At 39.7% G+C, this 24,184-nt stretch overlaps 1 protein-coding gene across 2 annotated transcripts in view; it reads left to right on the forward strand.

Moving 5' to 3' along the window:
* LOC122658819 (FGGY carbohydrate kinase domain-containing protein) overlaps window positions 1-24,184 on the forward strand; it is a 38,361-nt gene that overhangs the window by 6,913 nt on the left and 7,264 nt on the right. Inside the window, exons 7-14 of one of the 2 annotated variants that reach the window (XM_043853942.1) lie at window positions 2,388-2,449; window positions 2,654-2,762; window positions 2,856-2,975; window positions 10,174-10,293; window positions 10,417-10,537; window positions 10,627-10,783; window positions 11,629-11,701; window positions 21,346-21,473. In XM_043853942.1, the coding sequence (XP_043709877.1) occupies window positions 2,388-2,449; window positions 2,654-2,762; window positions 2,856-2,975; window positions 10,174-10,293; window positions 10,417-10,537; window positions 10,627-10,783; window positions 11,629-11,701; window positions 21,346-21,473 (890 nt within the window). The remainder of the gene's footprint in view (window positions 1-2,387; window positions 2,450-2,653; window positions 2,763-2,855; window positions 2,976-10,173; window positions 10,294-10,416; window positions 10,538-10,626; window positions 10,784-11,628; window positions 11,702-21,345; window positions 21,474-24,184) is intronic. The other variant, XM_043853943.1, reaches the window with a different exon arrangement.

Below are 24,184 nucleotides of genomic sequence, written 5' to 3' on the forward strand. Positions count from 1 at the left end.
GGAGGTCGATTTTCATGAGGGCCGCCGGGTTGTGAGCTTTGTGGTCAAAACCTCTCACAATCTCAGAGCAAAGAATGATGTTGTCAACGATGTTTTTGTCTGAAATGAAGGCAGATTGATTAGGGCTGACATGGGAGGGGATGACAGCCTTAATTCTGTTGGCAAGGATCTTAGCAACGAACTTGTAGGCGAGATTACAGAGGGAGATAGGGCGAAAATCAGATAGGGAGGTGGCTCCATCTTTTTTAGGGATGAGGCAGATGAAAGTCTGATTGACTTGAGCAAGCTGGCTAGGCTTGAAGAAGAAGCTGCGGATAGCTTTGAAGAGATCGCCTTTGATCGCGTCCCAGCAGCTGAGGTAAAAGCCCATGCTGAATCCATCAGGGCTAGGGGCTTTATTGGATTTATGGGAGAGGATTGCTCTGGAGATTTCATCATCAGAGGGGATGGCAAGGAGCGAGTCAGAAAGATGGGGAGGGACAAACTTATCAATGAGGCCGGGGGAGAGGGGGGAGGGGTTAAAGGGGGGGGGGATTGAACAGATTGGAGAAGTACGAGCTGGCAGCCGATTTGATGTCCGAGATAGAGGAAAGAGGAGTGCCATCGGGAGATAGCAGAAGAGTGATGGAATTGGAATTCAACCTGGCTTTTAGAGATCGACGGAAGTAGTCTGAGTTGGAGTCCCCAAGGTCCAACCACTTGATGCGGGATTTTTGGCGTAAGAAGCTTTCCTCAAGAGAAGAGAGGGAAGCGAGCTCTTGAGCGAGGTTCTTCTCATCGAGAGCGAGCGAGGGGTTGAGGGGGTCCGACTGTAGCCTAGATTGGACAAGGGATAGATTGGAACGGCAGGAGGAGAGCTGGGAGGGGATGTTGCCGAAGGTGGAGATGTTCCAACTTTTGAGGGCAGACTTGGTGTGGCGGAGTTTCCTAGCTAGGGCAATGAGGGGGAGGGAGGGGGAGAAGACAGGGATGCGCCAGGCAGTCAGAACGGTGGACCTATCTTGCTCGGGCTTGCTTGAGGACCTATCTTACTTAGTGATGAAGGCATCAACATTTTCGATCATCACTTACGATATTGTTGAGGACATCGATCGGTCGGTCAATCAGTCAAGCAAGCTCGAGCAAGTAGTAGAGGGAGGGGCGGGTACCCGATATTGCGAACAAGGACAGCTGCGGGCCACTCCGAAAGCAGTCCAATCTATATCTCCTCTAAACGAGCTGATAATAGATTCATCCTCGAGTTCGGCGAAGCTAAAATGAGGAGAGTAGGGTCTTTCTGACGCAAGTAGCTAGAATCAAACAAGCAAAAGCGAAGCGATCAAACAAGTGTAAGCGATCAACTAGGCCATTCAGGCCGTCAAGCCTCCGCTGCACGATATCGGTATTTTTCTATAAAGACTTCCATCTAAAAGAGGTCTTCCCTTATCCTATTCATGTTTGATGCCAGGAATAGCGGGAAGGAGGAACTCCTTAACTCAACTCAATAGAAAGGCTGCCCTTAGCCCCTTACTCCAATGCCCTATCGGTCATGGCGGGCAGGTTAGCTCAGTAGCTCTTGAGAAGGGCAGCCCTTATTCCATTCCTTCCTTGATGTCAGGAATGGTGGGCAGGGCAACTCAATAGCTCAATAGAAAGGCTGCCATTTCCCAGTGTCTGCTTTCAGCAAGGAACTTACGGGCAGGTTAACTCAGTAGCTCAATACAAGGCGTTTCGTCCAGGCCTGAAACCGAGACAACTCAGAGATTTCGGTCAGTTTCAACTGAGATTTAGTTCCGTATTATAAAGTACACAAAGCATGTCGGTGAAACAATGGTGATTGATGGTTATGCTGGGCCAGCTTATTTGGTAAATAATTATATTAGAATCTGTGCTGCACCTACAATTGTTTTGTTGTAGTCCTAATCTTGGATAGTTTGTGTAGAGTAATGCATTTACAGGTGACGATGCTCTCCACGGAGATATTGAAACCACCATTTATAGGAATATATGGAAAAGGGTTTTGCCATTTTTCTGAAAATCATGTACCCTTAGGCCTAAATTTATATTCAGGCAAATATACCTAGACAAGCATTTGAAGTCATGGAATTAAATAGTTCAATACTATCACAGTACCGTGACTCATCTTGGAGCTTTTCCCTCAGATACTTGTAACTTGTAAGTGACATTAATTATGAATTTATGATAATATTTATTAACGTTGACCACTTGAATCTGGTCTTTCTCTGAATAATTGGAGAACTGTTTCTTCATATAAACAGCCTGGCAAATTCTGAGTTCATGAACAGTCACTTGTGTCATGGTTCTATATCTACTTACTGGAGGACTATTTTCCAGTATTTCTGCTTGTTGGATTCAGCTAATGACTCTTCTATACTTGATGTTAACAGGGCGGAGTGTTGCATTTCCTGGCCATTCTCTGGGTTCTGGTCTTACTCCGGCTGCTGCGAAGGCAAGAAACTTAGTAGTGAAGAATTCACATTGATTTCAAGTGACGCTCCCTTGAGGTCCATTAACACAGCAAATACATTTGTTTTACTTAAGAAATGATCACCTCAATCTGTGGGCTTCTGTGGGTGATTATGCTTGAGATTATCACAATTTGCAAGATGTTCATTAACTTTGTGTTTTCTTAGAGGAGCATTTGAATTTTCAGGAGCTGGGGCTGGCAGTTGGAACTCCTGTTGGAACTTCATTGATTGATGCTCATGCTGGTGGTGTGGGGGTAATTGAAAGTGTCCCTGCAGCCGAATCTGAGGCTAAAGGTTCAGCAATATTTTCTCTAAGGTTTTTGTTGCTTTTCAGCTTTTCCTAGTAATTATTGTGTTTTTATTTTGATAATATATACTCCACTTCAGGAGATGACAATGACGCCATATGCCATCGTATGGTGTTAGTCTGTGGAACATCCACATGCCATATGGCTGTATCCCGGAGCAAAATTTTCATTCCAGGGGTTTGGGGACCTTTCTGGTCAGGTATATTATTTGTATTTTATAGTCATTGTCGCAGCTGATAGAAGGAATAAAGTTATTTGCATCTTTTGTATCTTACCACTATTACACTAAGCGGCTGTTACCATCAGGTGGGCCATCTCTTGCATGGGTGATAGCCTTAGGATCATGCAAAAATGGAACAGTCCTGAAATTTTATACTTCTTGTATATTGTTGTTCCCTCACCCATGCTCTCTCTCTCTCTCTCACACACACACACACACACACACACAGAGAAGCAAGATCATGAATCATTTAAAGCTCTTGAAGATTTTGTTCTCTCGTAGTTGGTTAGTTAGCCAAAATAGCATGGTTTTAGGCCATGAAAAATAGACAAGGCAGATAACTGTCTCTCTGAATGTGTCTATGTGGTTGTAACTGTTGGGCATGTGGCGTCAAAACGGTGATAACAAGCATGATTGAAGTGTGTCATTGTGGCAACATCTTGTGAATGTTCATTGTTTGCAATGGCATTCCGTCCTTCCTTATGTATATGGCTGATGTGGCAACATGTTTGGATAGCATGCATGTTCAGGTGAATAGAGAGTGGAAAGGATCAAGGTGAAGTGGTTTAGATAGAGTCGGCAAAAAATTTTCAAAACTTTGGTTTTTAAACTGGCACATCTTCATGGAATCTTTTGAGTCATCTTATAGGCCGAATATGTTGAAGATCAAAATTCGAAGATTGTAGCCCTTGAAGTCCTCTTTCCATTGGTTCTGGAATCAGTTTAATCGGAATTCGTATGAGGGAGATATAACTCAGACATTATCTGTTCTATAGAATTTCCAGATTGCTGTTTTGACACATACAACTTCATGGGCATTTTGAGTCTTCTTTCCAATGCCACCGGAATCAGATAATTCTGACATCGGATGACTGAGATATGACCATTTTCTTATTATTGCACAAAGTAGTATAAGGCCTGAGGGGCTTATCTATCAATGAAATAATATATTATTTTCTCTCCTTCTCTCTTTCTAACCCACGATTCTGCCAACATGGTATCAGAGCAGGTGATCTAGGTTAGAAAGAAAAAAGGGTAAATTACTTGGACACCCCCCGTACTATGGCCATTTTGCTTACGATTATCAACGTTTGAAACAATTACTGGACACCCCCGAAACTTGACGGTGTTAGTCTGCTGTTAGTGTTTAATTGGAAATGTCCATTTTACCCTTATCACCTATTCAAAAGAAAACAGTGAAATTGACAGATATACCCCCCATCTCCTCCTCCTCCTCCTTCTTCTTCTTCTTCTTCTTCTTCCTCCTGCAACTCCATCGCCCCTACCCCCTATTGCATTGCATTTGCAACACGACTGTTCAAACAATTACTTGAACAGACCTCATACTGTAACACCCAAACCAGGTGTCCCCATTCGCAACCTCACCACCGCCGGCGCCCACCACCTGTTTAATTTGTTTCCTCTCCCATAGACCTCGCCGCATTTCATGTCCACCACCATCAGAATGGGGAACCCAAAATAACGGACCCCACTCCAAAAAGTCCAGAATTATAAAACGTCCTTGAAATGATGGACCCCACCCGCAATTTCCTTGAGAACAACAAATCCCACAAATCCAAGTGCCCAGCACACGCTACAGCCCCAAAACCCCGTTTTTTTCTTTTTGCTTGATTGGAGTTAGGGTTGATTTGAGCAAACATCAACTTTGATTTTCTTAACCTAGCCTCCAATCTCCATCATCATAGCAAGCATGGGTAATCTCTAAACACAAACTACTAGATTCATTCAGATTTTTGAATACCATATATCAATTCAAAAAAAAAATTAGAGATTAAAGAAATGCTAACTGATGAGATGATTACAGTCGTTTCAACTTCCTAGTTCCTGATTCTCAGACTTCAGGGATCTTAAAAGTTAAAACCCCCAAAGAAAATTGAATCATTATTACTAATTTTCCATTTTCATCTCAATAATGAGAAATGCTCTTTGTCATCATCTATCTGAGAGAACTCAGAAATCTTTGAGCAGCTTCCGAACCTGCTCAGGCGTCACGAACAGAACCACAGTAAAGGAGCCTTGCCTTGATATTGTTGGAATAAAACCCTTATACAGAGCCATTGGACCCTCAGCCCTCACTGTCTTCAAAGCACAATCCATGGCCCCGGAATATGGTGGCTCAGCCCTTGCCTCCACCTTCATATTCATCACCCTTGTCTTAATCACATCCACCGGATTCGACGCTACCGCAGCCACGAACCCAGCAGCAAAGCTCGCAGTCACATGGGTTCCAAGCCCATCTTTCATCACACCATTCCCAGGTATCATCTCCTTCACCTGATCATATGTCACAACTCACAAGCTGTGATGTCGTCACGATCATGGCCCTGTTCACCGTCAACGGCAATCCTGTCCATCTTCGAGGATGCCCTAATGGTTTTTGAAATAGCAACCATGGTTGCTGGGTTTTTTTTTTTTTTTTTTTTTTGTTGTTGCAGGGAAGAAGAGGGTAAGTCTATCACTTCACTACACCTTTAGGGTAGTTTAGGCATTACAAAAAATTTAACCGATGACATCATCACTAAACTAACGGACTTGACCTACTTGAAAGAAATGGTAAACTATAGGGGGTGTTCAAGTAATTGTTTCAAACGTTGGGGAGTCTAAGCAAAATGGCTATAGTACAGGGGGTGTCCAGGTAGTTTTCTCAAAGAAAAAACCCTTATTCTCTTCAATCACTTTTTTTTCTCTCTCACTCGGTTTCTCCTTCTTCTGGTTTTTTTCTTTTTTCTTTTTTCTTGTAAGAGGGCAGCTTTAATGAGGAAAACCTAAACCAATGATTTAGTTGCTGCCCTCCCTCCAACCTACCTGTTTTCATACTTGTGATTATGTAAACATTGTTCTTTTTGATTTAATGATCGAAGATTTATATGGTTTTCTATCTGTTACTGCTTCAATTTTTGGGTATCGGTTTGCTGCTACTGCTGAAGATCATATTTGAACTAGGTTCTTGTTTCGATCGGAGGCTACACGAACAGTGTCAAATTGAATAGAGATATTGAACAAGGAGGATTTATTGCCGCTGCCATGATTATCAGGTGCTATTATGCCCTTTATTTTTGCCGCTGGAATTGATTCTAAAGGAGTTGATTGCAGAATATGGTTGAGTGGAGTCCCCGTGATCAAGCTGCTACCGCCAGATTTAGTTGCAGGTTTATTTTTCTTCTCCATCTTGCAGGGATTTCCAAACTCGATTTTGTCTTCCAGGTTTCCAACTCTTCCCTACTTTACCGTACCGTCGGTTCGAAGACGAAGGTTTCTCGGTTCGACTAGGTCCTCTCCTCCTGAGAAGCAGGTGAACAGAGAAGAAGGTGTTCTTCGATTTCTGGTTTCCAGGGTTGATTATTGCTGTGGGAAATTTTATTTGGATCGATTCATCATTTGCCGCTGCATCCACGACTACCGCCCCTAGTTTCGTGAAGGTGACGATGGGGTCTCGAGGTTATTGATTTGATGGGGAGCCTGACTGAAGGATTTCTCTGTTGGATCGAATTGAACAGATCCTTTTTTCCGCCTTTGCTGGTTTCGTCCAGAGCTTGAAAACATGGTTGCGTGAAGGTTTCAATCTCCCTGGTTTCTCTGTCGTATGGTTGAAGACAACCTTCGTAAGTTGGTTTCTTAAAACCTTATTTTGTGATTTCTCATAATACCCTTCTCTCTATCTCTTATTATCTTTTATCCATTTTTTACAGTCCTTTCCTAATTTACCCTTTCTACTAGGGACTTAAATTATTTTCCAAATCTGTCCTTGCATAATACATTATTTTCTCTGAGCCATTATTTTCCAATAACCCCTTGAAAATTCTGGTTATTTACCAAATTGCCATTATTTTACCAATTGCATCCCATTATTTCTGTTTACCAAAAACCCCTTGCAAAATTCTGGTTATTTACGGAACTGCCATTACTTTTTAATACATTCCCCTATTTGACTAACCAATTGACCCTTGAAAATTCTGGTTTATTACCAGTTTGCCCTTTGGCTTGGATTGTATTTAAAAGTGGATTTCCACCAAATTACAGCCATGCCATCCTTTTTTTCCAACACCGTTCCCTTTCAATAATTCTAATTCCCTTCATATCCCATACCTTTGGTATTTACCCATAACACCTTTGGAAACTTCTGATAAATTACAATTTTTCCATTCCTTCCTTTTTAACTACCCATGGCACTTTTAGAAAATTTTGGAATATTGTGTTTTGCCCTATCTCTTACATTATCTCTGTTATGTCCACGTGTACTACACGTGAGGGGGGATTATGTACAGTACACTTGCAGACATTGTAGAAGTAGAACTTGCAGGAACACTTGGTGCAAAACATAGAAGATCAGAGTTTTCACCATTGCCAATGGGTATCTACTTTGTTATTGGGTTGAGTTTGCCGTAAGGGGGAGATTGAAGTATTAAAGTATTGAAGATATTTGGTAGTTGCCTATTTGAGGACTTTCAGTTGGGTTGAGGACTTTCAGTTGGGTTGATACAGTTTTTTTTTTCCGCTGCTTGATTCAGTTTGTTTTCGCTGCTTGCTACTCTAGTTATTTTACTTCAAGATTTTATGTCACTATGACAATCTGAGATTCATCACTGGATAGCTATTGAAGATCGTTGAAAGCTGCCTTTTTTGGAAGACATTCTAGTCCCGGTTTGCTGATCATGTCTGTCCAAGTTTTGAAGATCTATTTTTTCAAGTTCTAGAAGGTTTATTTGGGAGCTGCATTCATATGTCAAGCTGGATTCTGCTGCAAGTTAGTTTTTTCCCATTTTGTTCGAGTTGGGCATTAGTACCTTGTTTGCGCCAACTTGAGGGGGGAGTGTTAGCATTATTATGAGTTCTTTTTTCTTTAGTTCAAGCTGGATCTTCTTTCTTTACTTGTTTGTATAATCTAGCTTGAGGGGGAGTGTTGGAATATGTACTCCAGAATATCGTGGGGGTATTCTGGTCTTGTTGGGGTAGTTTTATTCTTCTTATATTATTAAGTTTATGTCGGCTATGTGGGTTTTTGTCCCACATCGCCTAGTTTAGTCTCTTTGTAATTTTCCCTTTATTATAAATAGAGGGGCTTACCTATCAATGAAATAATATATTATTTTCTCTCCTTCTCTCTTTCTAACCCACGATTCTGCCAACACTAACCTTAACCCTAACCTTTTTATACCCTAAATTCCTATAAAACCTTAAACCTAATTTAGCCAATTTTCATTTATTTGAATCCTAAACTGATTCACCTTTGGATAACAGATCCTGGTTTGGTTCCTAGTGGGACAACTCAAAGCTAGGACTGCATTAGTAGACTAGGTGCTTGAAAAATAGTTTGAACCAACTCATGCTTGTATTTGAGGAATTCTCTATAGGCCAATTTCTATTTTCTATCATTGTATTTGGTTACCAAGTGGGTAATGTAGAGCCAATTAAAAGTAACTAACTGTAGCAGTATAAATACCCAGGCAGCAAACAAACCCCTTATTGGCAGATCAGTTAGGGTTAAAAACCAGAAAGATGGTATAACAAAAATCTGATTTCAGCGAGTTGATGATCCTTAAACCTAGATCGAGTGTAGGTCTAAACAGAATGATCAGCTCTCTTAATTGGGACTAATTCTGATGGCCTGATGTGAAGATATGCACAGGTCACAAAATTAAAAGGTAGAAGATGAAATTAGAAAATATTAGGTTTCAGACAAACCAGTCACCAATCGATCACCAAACTTGAATCGAGTTGAGAAGACGGTGGCAGGAAATTATGCTCCAAAGATCAGTGAATTCCGATAGCTTGAAGATGTTGACCCTGCAGTTGCAGTAGTAGAAGCTTGGAGATCAAATAATTCGAGTCTCCAATGGAAGAAATCAGATTCCAATCAGATCTGTGGTTGATGCTTCACCAACATGGATTGAGTAGTCCTCTTGAAGGGTTGAAAACAATCACCAAATGTGATATAAGAAACCTCTTTAAGTTGCAGAGAATAACCTTGAAGAACCAGCAGCGGAAATAGAAGAATAGGAGATGGAGGGGGTCTAGTATGATGATGGGATAGATAATGGGAGTCTCACCTTTCCAATCTCTGGAATGACAATTGCAAAAGCAACAAATTTTTATTCATCCAATCGTGGGCTCACAAGAGCTGATTACATTGTTTAAAATAGCGTAATGGCTTAGACAAATAACAAAATGGAGACTAGACTCTAATTAGGATTCCCAACAAAATAAAAACTAGAGCCTAACTAGGATTCCCAATTAGGATTACAACTCAAATAAAAGACTAAATAAAGACCTAATCAACATAGGATTTATGCTGGTTTAGGGGGATCCCTACATCTACCTTACGGTTCCCCTACACCTGCTGCTGTGTTTCTTGCTGGATAGCCGAGATACATCAGTGGGTGCTTGATAGCAGGGTGAGTGCTCCCTTACAACAGGTGCTGTAAAAACTAGGAGTGGGTGCTCCTGAATCATTGAGCTGAGTATTGAGCAGATTCGAAGCCCCGAGCTGGGCATTGCTCCGTGGACGTAGGCTTGTAGCTGAACCGCGTAAAATTTTGGTGTTGTGGGTACTATTATTTGTGCATCTATTGGAGTGCTATCTGTTTCAGGATGGGTGTGTGCATTTGGTAGGCCTTACCATAGGATTATATACGTTTGTTTACTTGTGGGTGAGAGGTGGGCGTACTGCACGACTGTGTGGTAAATTGCCAAGGTGTGGAAAATTGCAGTTATCATTCAAGCAATTTGTGGAGGCGATTTGTAGTATTTTCGAGCAATTAGAAAGGAAATTTTAAAATACATTGATTCATCCCCCTCTCAGTGTCAAGCCAAGTTCACCAGTAACATATATGATACGTATTATTAAAATTGCTGTCATAAAAGATGTATTATTTAGCTTATACGTTGATATTATATATATTTATAGTCTATACCATCTGTCGTAATTAGATCAAGACCCCTGAATATGCCAATGGCTCCTGCTGGTCTAAATGCATTTACTTGGATCGGGCTTGGGCTGGGTTGACCTTACTTGACCCTGTGTGGCTCAGGTGTTATCCTACTGATGTAGTGCAACATCAATGACAATCACTTTTCTCAAGACTTATGTTGTTCTTCCTCGTATCAACAGTTGGCAATTTGGAACTATTGATATCATGCTAGTTCATTCTGTGTTCAGCGATGGTACCCGAATACTGGCTTACCGAAGGTGGTCAAAGTGCGACTGGTGCTTTATTGGATTATGTAGTTGAGAACCATGTCGCTTCTCCTCCTCTTGCGAACCGTGCTGCTTCTCAAAGTAAGCTTTTTTATTTGTCATCTCTTTTAATAGGCATCTTTTTTTTTTCAAATAGAAAACTTCCAGCATTCTTGACACATTGTTTCCTTGTACACTTTAGAGCATCATCTTCATCTCTTGCAGGGATTTCCATATTTGAGCTGTTAAACAGGATATTGGAATCAATGATGAATGACTTGAAGGCTCCTTTCCTTGCTGCCTTGACTAGAGATATACATGTCCTTCCTGACTTCCATGGGAACAGGTATTTAGTTCATTGATATTCTAGAAATTTTCAGGTTTTAATGTCTTAAAATTTCTAATATATTTGTATCTATCCTTTCAATTGATCAGGTCGCCCATTGCAGATCCAAAATCAAAGGGGATGGTCTATGGCTTAACACTCGATAAAAGTGAAAGACAGCTAAGTCTTCTATACCTTGCTACAGTCCAGGGTATTGCATATGGAACACGCCACATTGTGGAGCATTGCAATTCACATGGGCACAAAGTAAGAATCTGCAAGTGTAACTTTGTGGACTTGATTTGGGTACTTATATAGAGTTTCTAAAGCCATGGCCTTTTCTAAAAATTTGTTATCTATATTTTTAATAAATTTTTTGTTTTTAGTGCAAATCCTATTCCTCTATTCAATTTGGTGTAGTTTCATATCCTCCAGTATGGTTTAGGCCTTGTATTGTTACTTTGTGAAGAATGATCAAAGCTCTGGCATCCCAAACCTGAGTTGGATGACTTGGTCTTTCCATGAGCATTTTTCACTTTGAAAATAATTTACATTGATTTTATCCTGTAACTGTATCCTACATTAGTGTGTATTTGTAATGTATGGTTTAGGCCTTGTATTGTTACTTTGTGAAGAATGATCAAAGCTCTGGCATCCCAAACCTGAGTTGGATGACTTGGTCTTTCTATGAGCATTTTTCACTTTGAAAATAATTTACATTGATTTTATCCTGTAACTGTATCCTACATTAGTGTGTATTTGTAATGTATGATGACGACAGTATGTCTTTCTTATCTGGACACTATATAGAACCCATGTTTTCTAATGATGATATTCAGCGCATTTTGATTTTTTATAAGCAATGAAACATGTCTATTTATTTTAGTATTTCAACTGTATTTATGTTAGTAGAGCATTTCTCTAATATGTCTGATATGTTGATAGATACGTTTTGTTTAATACTGAATTTGTATTCTGATTTTGTGTTTTTAATGATAAGAAGCATATTGGTTAGGGTTGCTTGTCCATCACTTTTGGTAAATTAATTTTTTTGTCCCAATTTTTACATTGTAACTTGCTTTTACCTTATTAATTGATTTTGTATGTAACAGATTGACACACTTCTTGCATGCGGTGGACTTGCCAAGAACCCCTTGTACATTCAAGAACATGCAGATATCATTGGTCTCTCTCTCTCTCCATCCATTTATCTATGTTAACATTCACCCACATTGATAGATTTAGTTAATGTTCTACTTACTCCCATCCCGTTCTTAATTGAGGAAAGTATCTTATTATACAGGGATAATTTAGTTAATTCACTTGTGTTTCCTAAACTCTACTGCTTGTTTAAAGGGCCCCCTGGATGATTCATCTTGGTCTTGCAGTGTGGGTGAACCTGCCTGACCCATTGATGTCAAGATGGGTAACAAATAATCAGGTTCCTGCATGGCCCACATAGGAAGGCCTTCCTGTGTGGCCCTCTTATCTGCCACATGGCAGATTAGGTGGGGCCCATTTTGTGTACAGGCCTAGGATCCCTACTCAGATGTCAAATATCAACCAAATGGAGTCCATGTGGCAAAATGAAGCTTTCAAAATCCACTAAAAACTGGAATATTTTGAAAAATGGTTGAAAACAAGTGGACAACTGAAAATATAGGGGAAAGTGCCAATACATGGAGGGGTATATGATTGAATTTGACTCCAAAATTTGATGCATGGGAACTCCAGATCTTGCCCTATCTATCCAATGGTTAGAGCTACCAAATCACTCTTACACATTGCACAAATAGGTGGAATACATTGAAAAGTCTTCATATGTTTGTGGCTGTCCGAAGAGCCCTTTGCCATAAATTAGTTTGAAATTTAGAAAGTATAAGAAACCAAAGAAATAACTTATAGAATAGAAGAAAAGGTAGACAATATGGAAAAAGTTATTGGAAAACTATTATGTGAATTTTATGCCAAAGGTCAAAATTATTCAACTCAACTCAACTCAACTCAGCCCTTGTAATGGTCGGCTACATGGATCCTTTTTCTCCAATCTTCTATATTCAAAGCCATATTTGTTACTAGTCCTAAACTATGCATGTCTTTCCTCACCACTTCTCCTAGAGTCATTTTAGGCCTACCCATGGCTCTTTTTAACTCCTTCAATTTGAATCGAATCATCCCTATATACTCCTTTAATTTTAGTAATTCTATTTGTTAGGAGTCGTATGGTGGACCCAAAACAGGGTCTTGGGATTAGCGTCAGCACGCTAATCCCGAGACACTCTGCTGGGCAGAAGTGAGGCCCTTTTTAGTCTTTTTCCCTTTACCCTAGTCCATATATTTTGTATCCTTCTCTATTGTGGTTTATGGATTGTTAACGTGAGATTCAGTTATTCTCTTCCTCTCTTTTTCTCTTCCACTCTTCTTCTCTGATTTGCGCAGGTTTACATGGTATCAGAGCAGTAATTCCTAGGCCTGCGGAAGTCCTTTATCTCTCTTTTCTCTTCTCCTTCTGCATTCTTCTTTTTTTTTTCAAATCTGTAACTCTAATTAACCTTACCAGAGGCTCTCGAATCAAGGAAAGGGGGTGATTTTTCACCCCTTCGACTGTGTTGGTGTTTGTGGTGGATATTGCTTGTGGATTGATGGACTAAATCTGTTTTTCTCAATTTAAACAAGCAGATTTCGATGTTTGTGGTGGTGTTTGCTGAAGTTTGATTGGCAATCGAAGGTTCTCTTGCTGGTCGAGTGCTTCTTTTGATGGCAGCAGCAGCTCTATTATTCTTTTCGTGAGGTTTTGGTTGGTGTGTTGGAGTCTCGTGGTGGCAGCAGAGTTTGGGGTGTATTTTTTGGCCTTTTTGGTGATTCGATTGGTATTGTTGGTCAAGGTTTGACCTCTTTTTCTGAAAGGGACAGCATGGGTGATGAAGATAAAAATAGTGTGGTGACTGAGGTAGTGTCCTCATCTTCCAATCGCATCACAGAGAAGAAACTTGATGGTGTAAGCAATTTTCAGCAATGGCGGAAAATTGTGAAAGTTGTTTTGACTGGCCGAAATCAGCTGGTGCATTTAACAGGCCCTACTCCAACAGATGATGCAACGTGGGAAATTGTTGGTGCACGAATTCTTGGACAGATTGAATTCAATGGAGAACCATATTGTGGATTTGGTTACTCACATCGATACGGTGAAGCAGTTGTGGGATTATTTAGGTGTTCTTTATTCTGGACAAAACAATTTATCCAGGATATATAAACTCTCACAGGAATTTTATTGTACTGAACGAAAGGGACGATCCATGACACAGTACTTTGCTGATTTTAAGCGGATGCATGAATAATTGAATGCTCTCCTCCTTATTACTTCAGATGTGAAGCAGATGCAACTTCAACGAGAACAACTTGCAGTGATGGGTTTTTTGAAGGACTTGGGCAGGAGTATGAGTCTGTTCGGGCCCAAATTCTTGGTGGTGAGACTGTTGCATCTCTCACAGATACATTTGCTCGTGTCCTTCATGTATCTCGTGAGAGTTCTATTGCCTCTACCCCAACGAGTGACAGTTCAGCCCTAGTATCGCAGACTGGGGATGGTAGTGGTGGCTGTGGAGATGGTGGTAATCGTTGGGGAGGTCGTGGTCGTGGAACTGGACTTGGTAGTGGTCGTGGTACAGGAAGGGGTCAGAATCAGCAAGGTACTGGCCAGAGTTATGAGCAGTCCAATGCCTCTTCTGATGGTTCTAGTGCTATCCGGACTTGCCATCATTGTGGTCAACTTGGCCACATTCAGAGATTTTGTTGGAAGCTTCATGGGAAGCTTGGACAGCAACAGTTTGCAAGTTCCACTCCTAATAATGATGCTGCCCCGTCACCTCCATCCTTTGAGGGTAAGGTGGTTGTTATGTCAGAGGAAGAATTTGCACGGTACAATCAATTCCAGATTTCACAGCCAACTTCTTCCACTGCTACTTTGGTTAAGCCAGGTAATGCCACTGTATGCCTTTCTGCTGCTTCTCGTTCCTGGATCATTGATCAGGGGCATCGGATCACATGTCAAGAATGTCAGGTATCTTTTCTTCTTTGTCTCCGTATTCTTCCAGTGTTACCTTAGTTGATGGGTCTTCAGCACAAGTTCAAGGCATTGGTACCGTTCATCCTAGTTCTTCTTTGTCTCTGTCTTCCGTGCTCTACCTTCCAAATTTTCCTTTTAATCTTATGTCCGTGAGTAAACTCACAAATATTTACAACTGGTTAGTAACCTTTTACCCTGATTCTTGTGTTTTTCAGGATCTTGCTACGAAGAAGACTATTGGTAGAGGACGTGAGTCAAGGGGGCTGTATCTACTTGATGGCGCTCAGTCTATTACTTGCTCCAGTATTGCTTCTCACCATCAGATTCATTGTCGGCTTGGTCATCCTTCTTTGGAGAGTCTTCGGAAATTAGATTCCAGTTTTAATTCTATATCAAGTCTTGAATGTGAGTTGCGTCAATTTGGGAAGCTCCATCGTGTGAGTTATCCCCCTAGAGTCAATTAGCGTTCTGCTTCTCCCATTTTTTTAGTCCATTCTGATGTTTGGGGTCCATGTCCTGTTATGTCAAACTTAGGTTTTTAATATTTTGATACATTTGTTGATGACCATTCAAGAGTTACTTGGTTATATTTAATGAAAAACAAATCTGAATTATTTTCTATATTTTGTGCATTTGTCTCTGAAATTCGAACCCAGTTTGGTGTGAATGTGAAAGTCTTATGTAGTGATAATGCTAAAGAGTACTTCTTTGCTCCTTTTTCTGCATTTATGGTTCAGCAGGGTATGGTTCACCAATCTTCCTGCTCTGACACACCACAACAAAATGGTGTTGCAGAGAGGAAAAATCGACACTTAATGGAGGTTACTCGGTCCATGTTGTTTGAGATGAAGGTTCCCAAAATTTTCTGGGCTGATGCTATGATGACCGCATGCTATCTCATTAATCGCATGCCTTCATCAATTTTGCGAGGTGGAATTCCCCATTCTATATTGTTTCCATCTGAATCTGTGTTTGCTTTACCACCTCGTATCTTTGGATGTGTGTGTTTTATTCGGGATCAGAGGCCAGGGCTGTCCAAATTGGATCCTAGAGCCATTAAGTGTATGTTTCTTGGGTATTCTCGTACCCAAAAAGGTTACCGTTGTTATTCCCCGTCATTGTGCAAATATTTTATTACCGCTGATGTGTCTTTCTTTGAATCCACGCCATACCATGCTGATCCTTTAAATGCTTCTGAGTTAGATGATGATTTTCTAGTATATATTATTTAGACTCCTGTTCCATTAGCGCCAGCTCCTACACAGCGACTACCGGTGACTCAGACATATATCCGACGCTAAAAGGTAGCTTCTGCCCCTTCTACTCTCACCGACCTTGTCACGATGACTTCGGATGTAGATCCTTCTACGGCTATTCCTCCAGTTGATCCTATTGTGTCTGATCTTGACATTCCTATTGCTTGACGAAAAGGTATCCGTAGTTGCACTAAGCATTCTCTCTCAAATGTTGTTTCTTACTCATCTGTGTCTTCTTCTTTTCGTTCCTTTTTATCTACTGTTGAGGCCTATCCCCTTCCTAAGTCTGTGACAGAGGCGTTATCTAGTTTTGGCTGGAGGACAGCTATGGAAGAGGAATTATAGGTGAATAATACTTGGGATCTCGTACCGCTGCCCCAAGGAAAAACTGCCATTGGTTGTCGATGGGTGTATGCAGTGAAGGTAAATCCCGATGGCTCTCTTTCTAGGTTGAAGGCCAGACTTGTTGCAAAAGGGTATGCCCAGGTGTATGGTGTAGACTATGTAGATACTTTTTCACTTGTTGTAAAGATGACTTCTGTTCTTATTTTCATTTCTTTGGCTACAACGTACCACTGGCCTTTGTTTCAGCTTGATGTCAAAAATGCATTCCTGCATGGTACTCTGCAGGAGGAGGTCTATATGGAGCAACCGCCAGGGTTTGTTGCTCAGGGGGAGGCTGGTATGGTGTGTAGGTTGAAAAAGTCTTTGTATTGACTGAAACAGTCCCCTCGTGCTTGGTTTGGTAGGTTCACAGAGGTGGTTCTTTCCTTTGGTCTGTTCAGATGTGGAATAACCATTCATTCTTTTATAAACAGTCAGGTGCAGGAAGGATTTTTCTGATTGTGTATGTTGATGATATTATCATCACTGGTGATGATGTAGTTGGTATAGCTGAGCTGAAGTTATATCTTCAACAGAAGTTTTGGACTAAAGACTTGGGCAAGCTGAAATATTTTCTAGGAATTGAAGTGGCTCAGTCTCGGAAGGGAATTTTTCTATCACAAAGGAAGTGTGTATTAGACTTGCTTACTGAGACAGTCATGCTTGGGTCGAAACCCATTAACTCACCAATGGATCAAGGTGTGAAACTTGTTGCTGATGGAGGAGACATTCTTGATGATCCTGAAAGATATAGAAGATTGGTGGGTAAGCTGAACTATCTAACAGTTACCTGACCCGACATTGCTTTTCCAGTTAGTGTGGTGAGTCAGTTTCTTTCCTCTCCTTGGACGTCTCATTGGGAGGTAGTTATTCGTATTCTGCGATATCTTAAAAAGGCTCCAGGTAGAGGAATTATGTACCAAGACCATGGACATAGCAGAGTTGAAGGATTTTCAGATGCTGATTGGGTAGGATCTCCAACTGATAGGAGATCGACTACAGGATACTGTGCTTTTGTTGGAGGGAATCTTGTCTTGTGGAAGAGCAAGAAACAGAGTGTTGTGGCTCGATCCAGTTCTGAGTCAGAATATCGAGCTATGGCACAATTAACTTGTGAATTAATGTGGATCCAATAGCTAATAGCTGAGTTGGGTTTCAAAACTCCATTTCCCATGCAGTTGTGGTGTGATAACCAAGCAGCTGTTCACATTGCTTCTAATCCTGTGTTCCATGAGAGGACAAAGCATATTGAAATTGATTGCCATTTTGTTCATGAGAAGATGCAAGGTGGATTGATTATTCCAAGTCATGTTCGAACTGGAAAGCAACTTGCGGATGTGTTCACTAAACCTTTGGGTAATGGGAGGATAGAATATATTTGTTACAAGTTGGGCATGATTAATATATATGCTCCAGCTTGAGGGGGAATGTTAAAAGTCGTATGGTGGACCCAAAACAGGGTCTCGGGATTAGCGTCTGACGCTAATCCCGAGACACTCTGCTGGGCAGAAGTGAGGCCCTTTTTTGTCTTTTTCCCTTTACCCTAGTCCATATATTTTGTATCCTTCTCTATTGTGGTTTATGGATTGTTAACGTGAGTTTCAGTTCTTCTCTTCCTCTCTTTTTCTCTTCCACTCTTCTCTGATTGGCGCAGGTTTACACTATTAAAGATTCGGCCTCCTCTTGAGTGAGGGAAGCTCTGATTTTAAGATCACTGGGGGGAGGGGGTTTCTATGTTCGTATATTAATAGTCCTGAACTCCTCTTCAACAGGTTATTCCTATATTTTACTGTTAATAGAAGATCAAGTTTTTTACTTCATGATATTTGTATGTAAATTTATCTATGTATATATTATGTTTTAAATACTTTGGATTATCCTATGTGAAATGACATCATTACCTATTTCTTTGTTGGTGATGTAGAACTATCCTGAAGAGAAATATATTATTCTACTAGCCATTGATGTAATTTTCTCTATCACACTAGTAGTATGTTTTATATCATAATTGGTCATCATATATAACATAGGAGCCTGATGTTTTCTTTGTCATGTTACACTATTTTAATGTAAAATATATTATTTTAGTACCCTTTAAGGTTTTTGCCAATAATTTAACGCAGTTTTCTCAAATTCATTTTATGTTTTAAATTCAAAATTTATGAGTTAAATATTAAACAGCCATTAAATTTTGTTGTTGTTATTATTAAGATTTTTGGGTGAAGAGTTTCACTATTAGGTTGTAAATTGTTCATTAAATATTAAATGATCAATTTTTTTAATTTAGAGATAAAAACAAGGAAAACATTTTATCATTTTTTAAAATTTTTTGTTTTATATAGCACATGTAGAAAGGAATCTCTACATATTTATCTATCATTTGGTAAGTCTAACTTGGGAAGTGTTTAGATGGTTAAAGATATATATATATATATATAGGGATTTTCTTTGACACCCCTCAAGGTGTCAAATAGTTTGTCACCTTTCTTTTTTGCCATTTCAGTATAACATACAATTTTTTCCAATACGGGTAAATATTTTCATTTCATATGTATACTCGAAAAATGTGTATGACAATGACACATTTTGATAATGACATAATGATATGTCATTTTCAAATTATTTTTGAAAAACCTTTTCTAACTAGAACTTAAAAGAACTTTTGGGAATAAGACAAGGGACAATTAAAAGAAGGTGTCATTCAGACACTCCTATATATATATGGCCAGAGGTTTTCTGTCCGTGGCCCCTGCGCCCGGGGGCCAATGGGAGTGGACATGGAAGAATCAACAGGGCAGGATTTTTGCCTTTCATGGGGGGGTAGGGTGGTCATTTTGCCTCATCCTGTGTTTGGGTGTAGGAGCCATGCTCCCGAACAGAGTCCTTTTTCCCTATTCACATTTTGAAAGGTAGCCATATTTTCTTTAACCAATAGAAGCATGCTCACTGAACATGAATTGAAGAAAGCCCCTGTTTTAGGTGAAGGTTTAAGAGTTTCAGGACAGAAACTTCCATGCAAACTAGCAAACCAACCCCCCCCCCCCCCCACCCCACCCCACCCCACCCCAATGTAAGACTGCAAACTAGGGTTTACAGTCCCAATAATAACCTTCAAACTCTAATAAACTCATTGAGAACACTCAGGCTTTTAGGAAGTAAATAGACAAATCTTAGAATACATTCAATGGCCAGAAACACAACAGAAGTAGGTTTTCAAAATTAGAAAGTACTATGAGTGTGCAGAAACCAAACCAGCAATGGGAAGAGACCCAAATTTGGATTGAGTGGAGCAGGGACAGAGGGGAATCTCTGCTGAAAATTTCAGCCAGTTCCAATGGCTAACTTGTGAGTTGTGAAGGAGTTCCCAAATTAGAAGGTTAGGGTCTGCAGGTCAAAGTGAGTTTCGGGGCCTCAAGTCAGGGGTCGAATGTAGCCTTTGATGGTCTGATTCAGTCTTCCAAATCTCAATTGATTTCAGTGGTTGGTTGGGGAGATATCCCAGCCTGAAGTCTGCAGCAATACCTGGACAGGATAGTAGATGATTCAGTCTTCCAAATCTCAATTGATTTCAGTGGTTGGTTGGGGACATATCCCAGCCTGAAGTCTGCAGCAATACCTGGACAGAACAGCAGAGCCGCAGGGTATTCAAGTCTCCATTCCAATTGATGTAAAAGCAATAGATTTGGACTTGAGTTTGATCTTCCAGAGGTCTTCATAGCACTTGCAGCAAGCTTAGAATGGCAGCAGCAGTGAGGGAAATCGAGCAGGGAAGGGAGGAGGAGAAAGGGGGTTGGGGATGGGCTTTCTCAGCCCTGGGTCTCTCACCCACAGCTATCCCAGCTGTTGAACAGGGGTTTTACTCCCATAATCGAGTGCAAGAATGCCTCAAAATTTAATTCATTAATTCTGTGTCAATCAATTACAATAGCTGTCTTTTTATAGACTGAGGCTAGGCTATAAAAATAGAAAGTAAAACTTAGCAACTGTTTGAAAACTAGGTACTAATGAAAATAGTAACTAATGGGAATAGAGACTAGTAAAGGCTTTATAACTCAGCCTTCTAAACATATAAAGACAACCAAATTAGAAACTTAAGCCTACTTTCTAAATATTAAAATAGAAACTAAACTATAGCAGCATTAGGATAGAAGCTTTCTCCACTTGATGGGCCCGCAAGATCTTCTAAAAGCATCCCCACACAAAGTAAATATGGGCTGTGACACTGTTCACGTGAACAGTGTTTTGGCCTCTTTTTCTTGGCCCTTCTAGGAGACCTGCTGGGCTGGCTCGATCTGGTCCAGTTCTGGTCCATCTGGAGCTGGTTCAATGGGCTTTGGTTCTTCTTCTTCTTTTGGTCAGTAGTGGGATAAAAAAAACAAAGGAAAAAAGAAAAAGGGAGTAAAGTGTTCCATAACCAAGTGACCCTGAAAATTTTCTTCCCCTTTGGTCTCTACACTGGGTTGATGGTTTTTGTTACCCTCTGAAAGTTTTGGTGACAATCTTGAAAGTTTGATAGTCTGGTCTCTTTTCTTCTTTAAACCATTGTTCAAAAGCTCTCGAAATTTCTCTAATTTCGAATGTCCGAGATGGAACAGGAGGCGAAACCCAGAATCAGGAGTGTTTCACTGAAATTTCGCTCATTTTAGCTGAAATTTTGGATGCAATCTTGCTCATTTCAATCCTAAAATGCAATGTTTTGTTGAAATTTCGGCCATTTTGGTTGCTCATTTAGGCCGTTTGCTCCCACAATAGCCAAGCAAAACTCACGGAAAAAAATACACTGTTTTCAATGAAATTTCAGTATTTTGCTCTTTTCAGTCTGACCAAAATGGCCTACCGAAATGAGATTTTGATTATGCTTTAAAACTCTATGCAAATTACAATGGCTGGAGAGTATGTGGACAGTTCTTTATTTATTTATTTCCTCCCAATTGCAGCTGAATGACAATATTACCCATTTTAGATTTTCATCTATCAGTATTAGGGCAAAAAGAAAAAAAATGGTTCAGTGACTGTTGTCTCTGTCTCCAGGTGTGAATGCTAACATGACACCATCAATGTGTGAATTCATTGATGAGTATGATTGACTTAACTTACGCCTTTGAATTAAAAACATGCGACAGGTTGTCCATTAATTCTTCCTAGAGAAAGTGAGTCTGTTCTCTTGGGAGCATCCATTCTTGGAGCGGTTGCTGCAAAGAAGTATTCAAGTCTCCATGATGCAATGAAGGCACTGAATGCACCTGGCCAGGTATATGTATCTATGTACAACAGACACCAAACCAACCTTTCATCTCTTGCATCATTATTTACAATTTCTTTTGGGGGGGGGGGGGCACACTTGGGACCATACCTGGATATCAAGTAGAACTATAAAATAGTAATGGTACTGTCTAAGTCATGGCTAGTAACTGGCCTACATGGAGTAATCCTAACCAGTTAACTAGTTGACATATGTAGGTCACCTCAGAATCTGCTTGATCAGTTAACTTATCTGATAAATAATTTCTTTTTGTTAGTTGTGTGCTGGGACTCCTAAGTTGAACTGATTCCTGTAGCAAAACATCTTGATAGAGGACCCAGAGATGTTAACATTTAGCTGAAATGTGCACCTCTAACTTGTTCTGGATTATTAAAAAGAAAGTTTTTTTTTGGGGGAGGGAGGGGGGAGAATTCTTGGGAGAGGTATGTGAAGTGTAGCACTGGAATTATTGAAACATTTTATGTAGTTGACATCCACAAATTAGATACATTGAATTGACAGGAATGTATAGCTGTCGGTATGGGAGGAACAAGTCAATGTAGGGGTGTAACTTCCAAAGCTATTGTTTTATGCAGTTCAACTTGGAATAATATCCAAATAAAAATTTGGAAAAAGAAAATATCATATGTCTTAACAAGTACAATACATTTCATCTTTACACCATGAGATTTTTGGGGTTAAGCTTATCCAACTCTTTTACCATAAGCATATCCAACACCTATAAAACCCCAATATATTAGCTTACTACTAGCAATTTTACTAGAGAATTTATTAATAATATACATTGTATAGATTAAATTTCTCATTATTTTAATGAAAAAAGTTCTCTAGACTTGAATAAATTAGTTTACTACTAGCAGTTTTAAGAGAATTTATTAATGATATACAGTGTATAGATTAAGTTTCTCATTATTTTAATGAAAAAAAGGTTCGTTAGATAGGCAAGTCTAGAGAACTTGAACAATAGGAAACTCTTATTGTAGCAAGAAAAGGAATTTTTTTTTTTGGGGGGGGGGGAGGGGGAGGGGTTTGGTGTCAATTTTTAAGGTCTCCTTGTGGTATAAGTTGTTCTTTTCGCCACTTTTTAGAGCTAGTGTACCCCATAGTTGTCAAGGCGACCCAAGGCGGTGGAGGGGTGCCTAAGTGCTTAGGTGCCAAGGTGCCTAAGTGTTATTTTTTATTTTCACTCTTTTCTAACATATTTAGTATGCTACAATAGATACCTTATATGAAGTTTAACTGGTCAATGATTTATTTTTTACATGAATCTTTTGTATTAGGTAGAGCACAAAACCAGCTTTCCAACAAATCCAAGATTGCTTAAATCTGTTTTATATTGAAGGAGTTGTGTTTTGGTCAAACCTTATTTGGTATTCGCGAATGTTATCGAAATCGCTCTGAATGAAAATATTTTTTAGATATCAAAACAAATGAATATTTTACCGCACTTTTGTTTTTTAGCAATATTTTACCATATTAAGATTTATAGAATTTTTATATTTGACAATAACTGAGCATTTTCACAGTTGAAAATTTCACCTTTCGCCGAAAATCTAATTTTTGTTTTTGAATTGGGGGTTGACTTTTTATCCTTTTGGATTTTGATTTTTTAACTATTTTTATTGGATTCGAATAGGGGTATTTGCTTATTTATGAATAGTAGCTTAAGTAGAACTTAAATGGTATTTGGCATAAATAAGTGCCAGAACCATGTTCAAAACCAATAAAACCAATCAAGGCGCCTTGCAATAAGGTAATGGTCGCCTTGACCCTGGCAAAACCGCCTGGAAGCCAAGGCAGTGCCTAGCATAGTTCGAAAACTCGTTTTGTTTCGGTGTTTCGGGCTGACCGAAATATCGGATATTTCGGTCGAAATTTTGCATTTTTTCTGGTATGTTTCGATAGGTCATTTCGGTGGGTTTTAGGCCAAGTTAAGGCCTTAAACTTCATGGAAACCCTATTTTAGGCTATATAAATACATTTAAATGTTCAAATTGCAAAAATAGTCACTCAAAGTGGTGTTTTGGACCATTAATTGGCAATGTACGGTCGAACCCTAATGTATAACTTAGTTTATTACATATACACATTGTTTAAGACTTTAAGTTCTAGAGGACATAATAAATTAATGATTAATAAGCAATTTAAACAAGTAAATTGACTTGGAAGTTGGAAACATAAAGTGAATGACTCATAAGTCATAATATTAAGTACATTAAGTCAATAACAAGTTAACAACTTAAGAAGTTTGAATCTTGTGTTCTCCAAGTGGTTCCGGCGTAGATTCGAAGGTCGGTACACAAATCAGTAAAGAGAGTTTGAAGAATGAAGAAAACAGAAGAAACAAACCACAAAAGAACAGCCTTGTTAGTCTCAGTCGAAATTTCGACCGAGACTAACGAGTTTCTGCCTTTTGTACTATGTGTTTTGAAAAGAGAATCTTGATATCTCACGAGATGTACCAATATCTCGAGATATCACGAGATAATCGAAATCTCGACCGAGATTTGGTATTTTTTTGATTCGAGGTACCATTTCGTTTCGCCTTGGTCAAGATTTTCGAAATATTTGAAATCTCGACTGAGTTTTCGCGAGATTTAGTACTATGGTGCCTAGGCGACGCCCTGAAAACTATGGTGTACGCTTGTGACCAAATCCTTCTGATAGGGGTGGCAGTTCTGTTTTCAATCCTTGAAGTC

The sequence above is a fragment of the Telopea speciosissima genome, chromosome 4 (assembly GCF_018873765.1).
Source record: "Telopea speciosissima isolate NSW1024214 ecotype Mountain lineage chromosome 4, Tspe_v1, whole genome shotgun sequence".
In the NCBI taxonomy this organism is placed as follows: domain Eukaryota; kingdom Viridiplantae; phylum Streptophyta; class Magnoliopsida; order Proteales; family Proteaceae; genus Telopea; species Telopea speciosissima.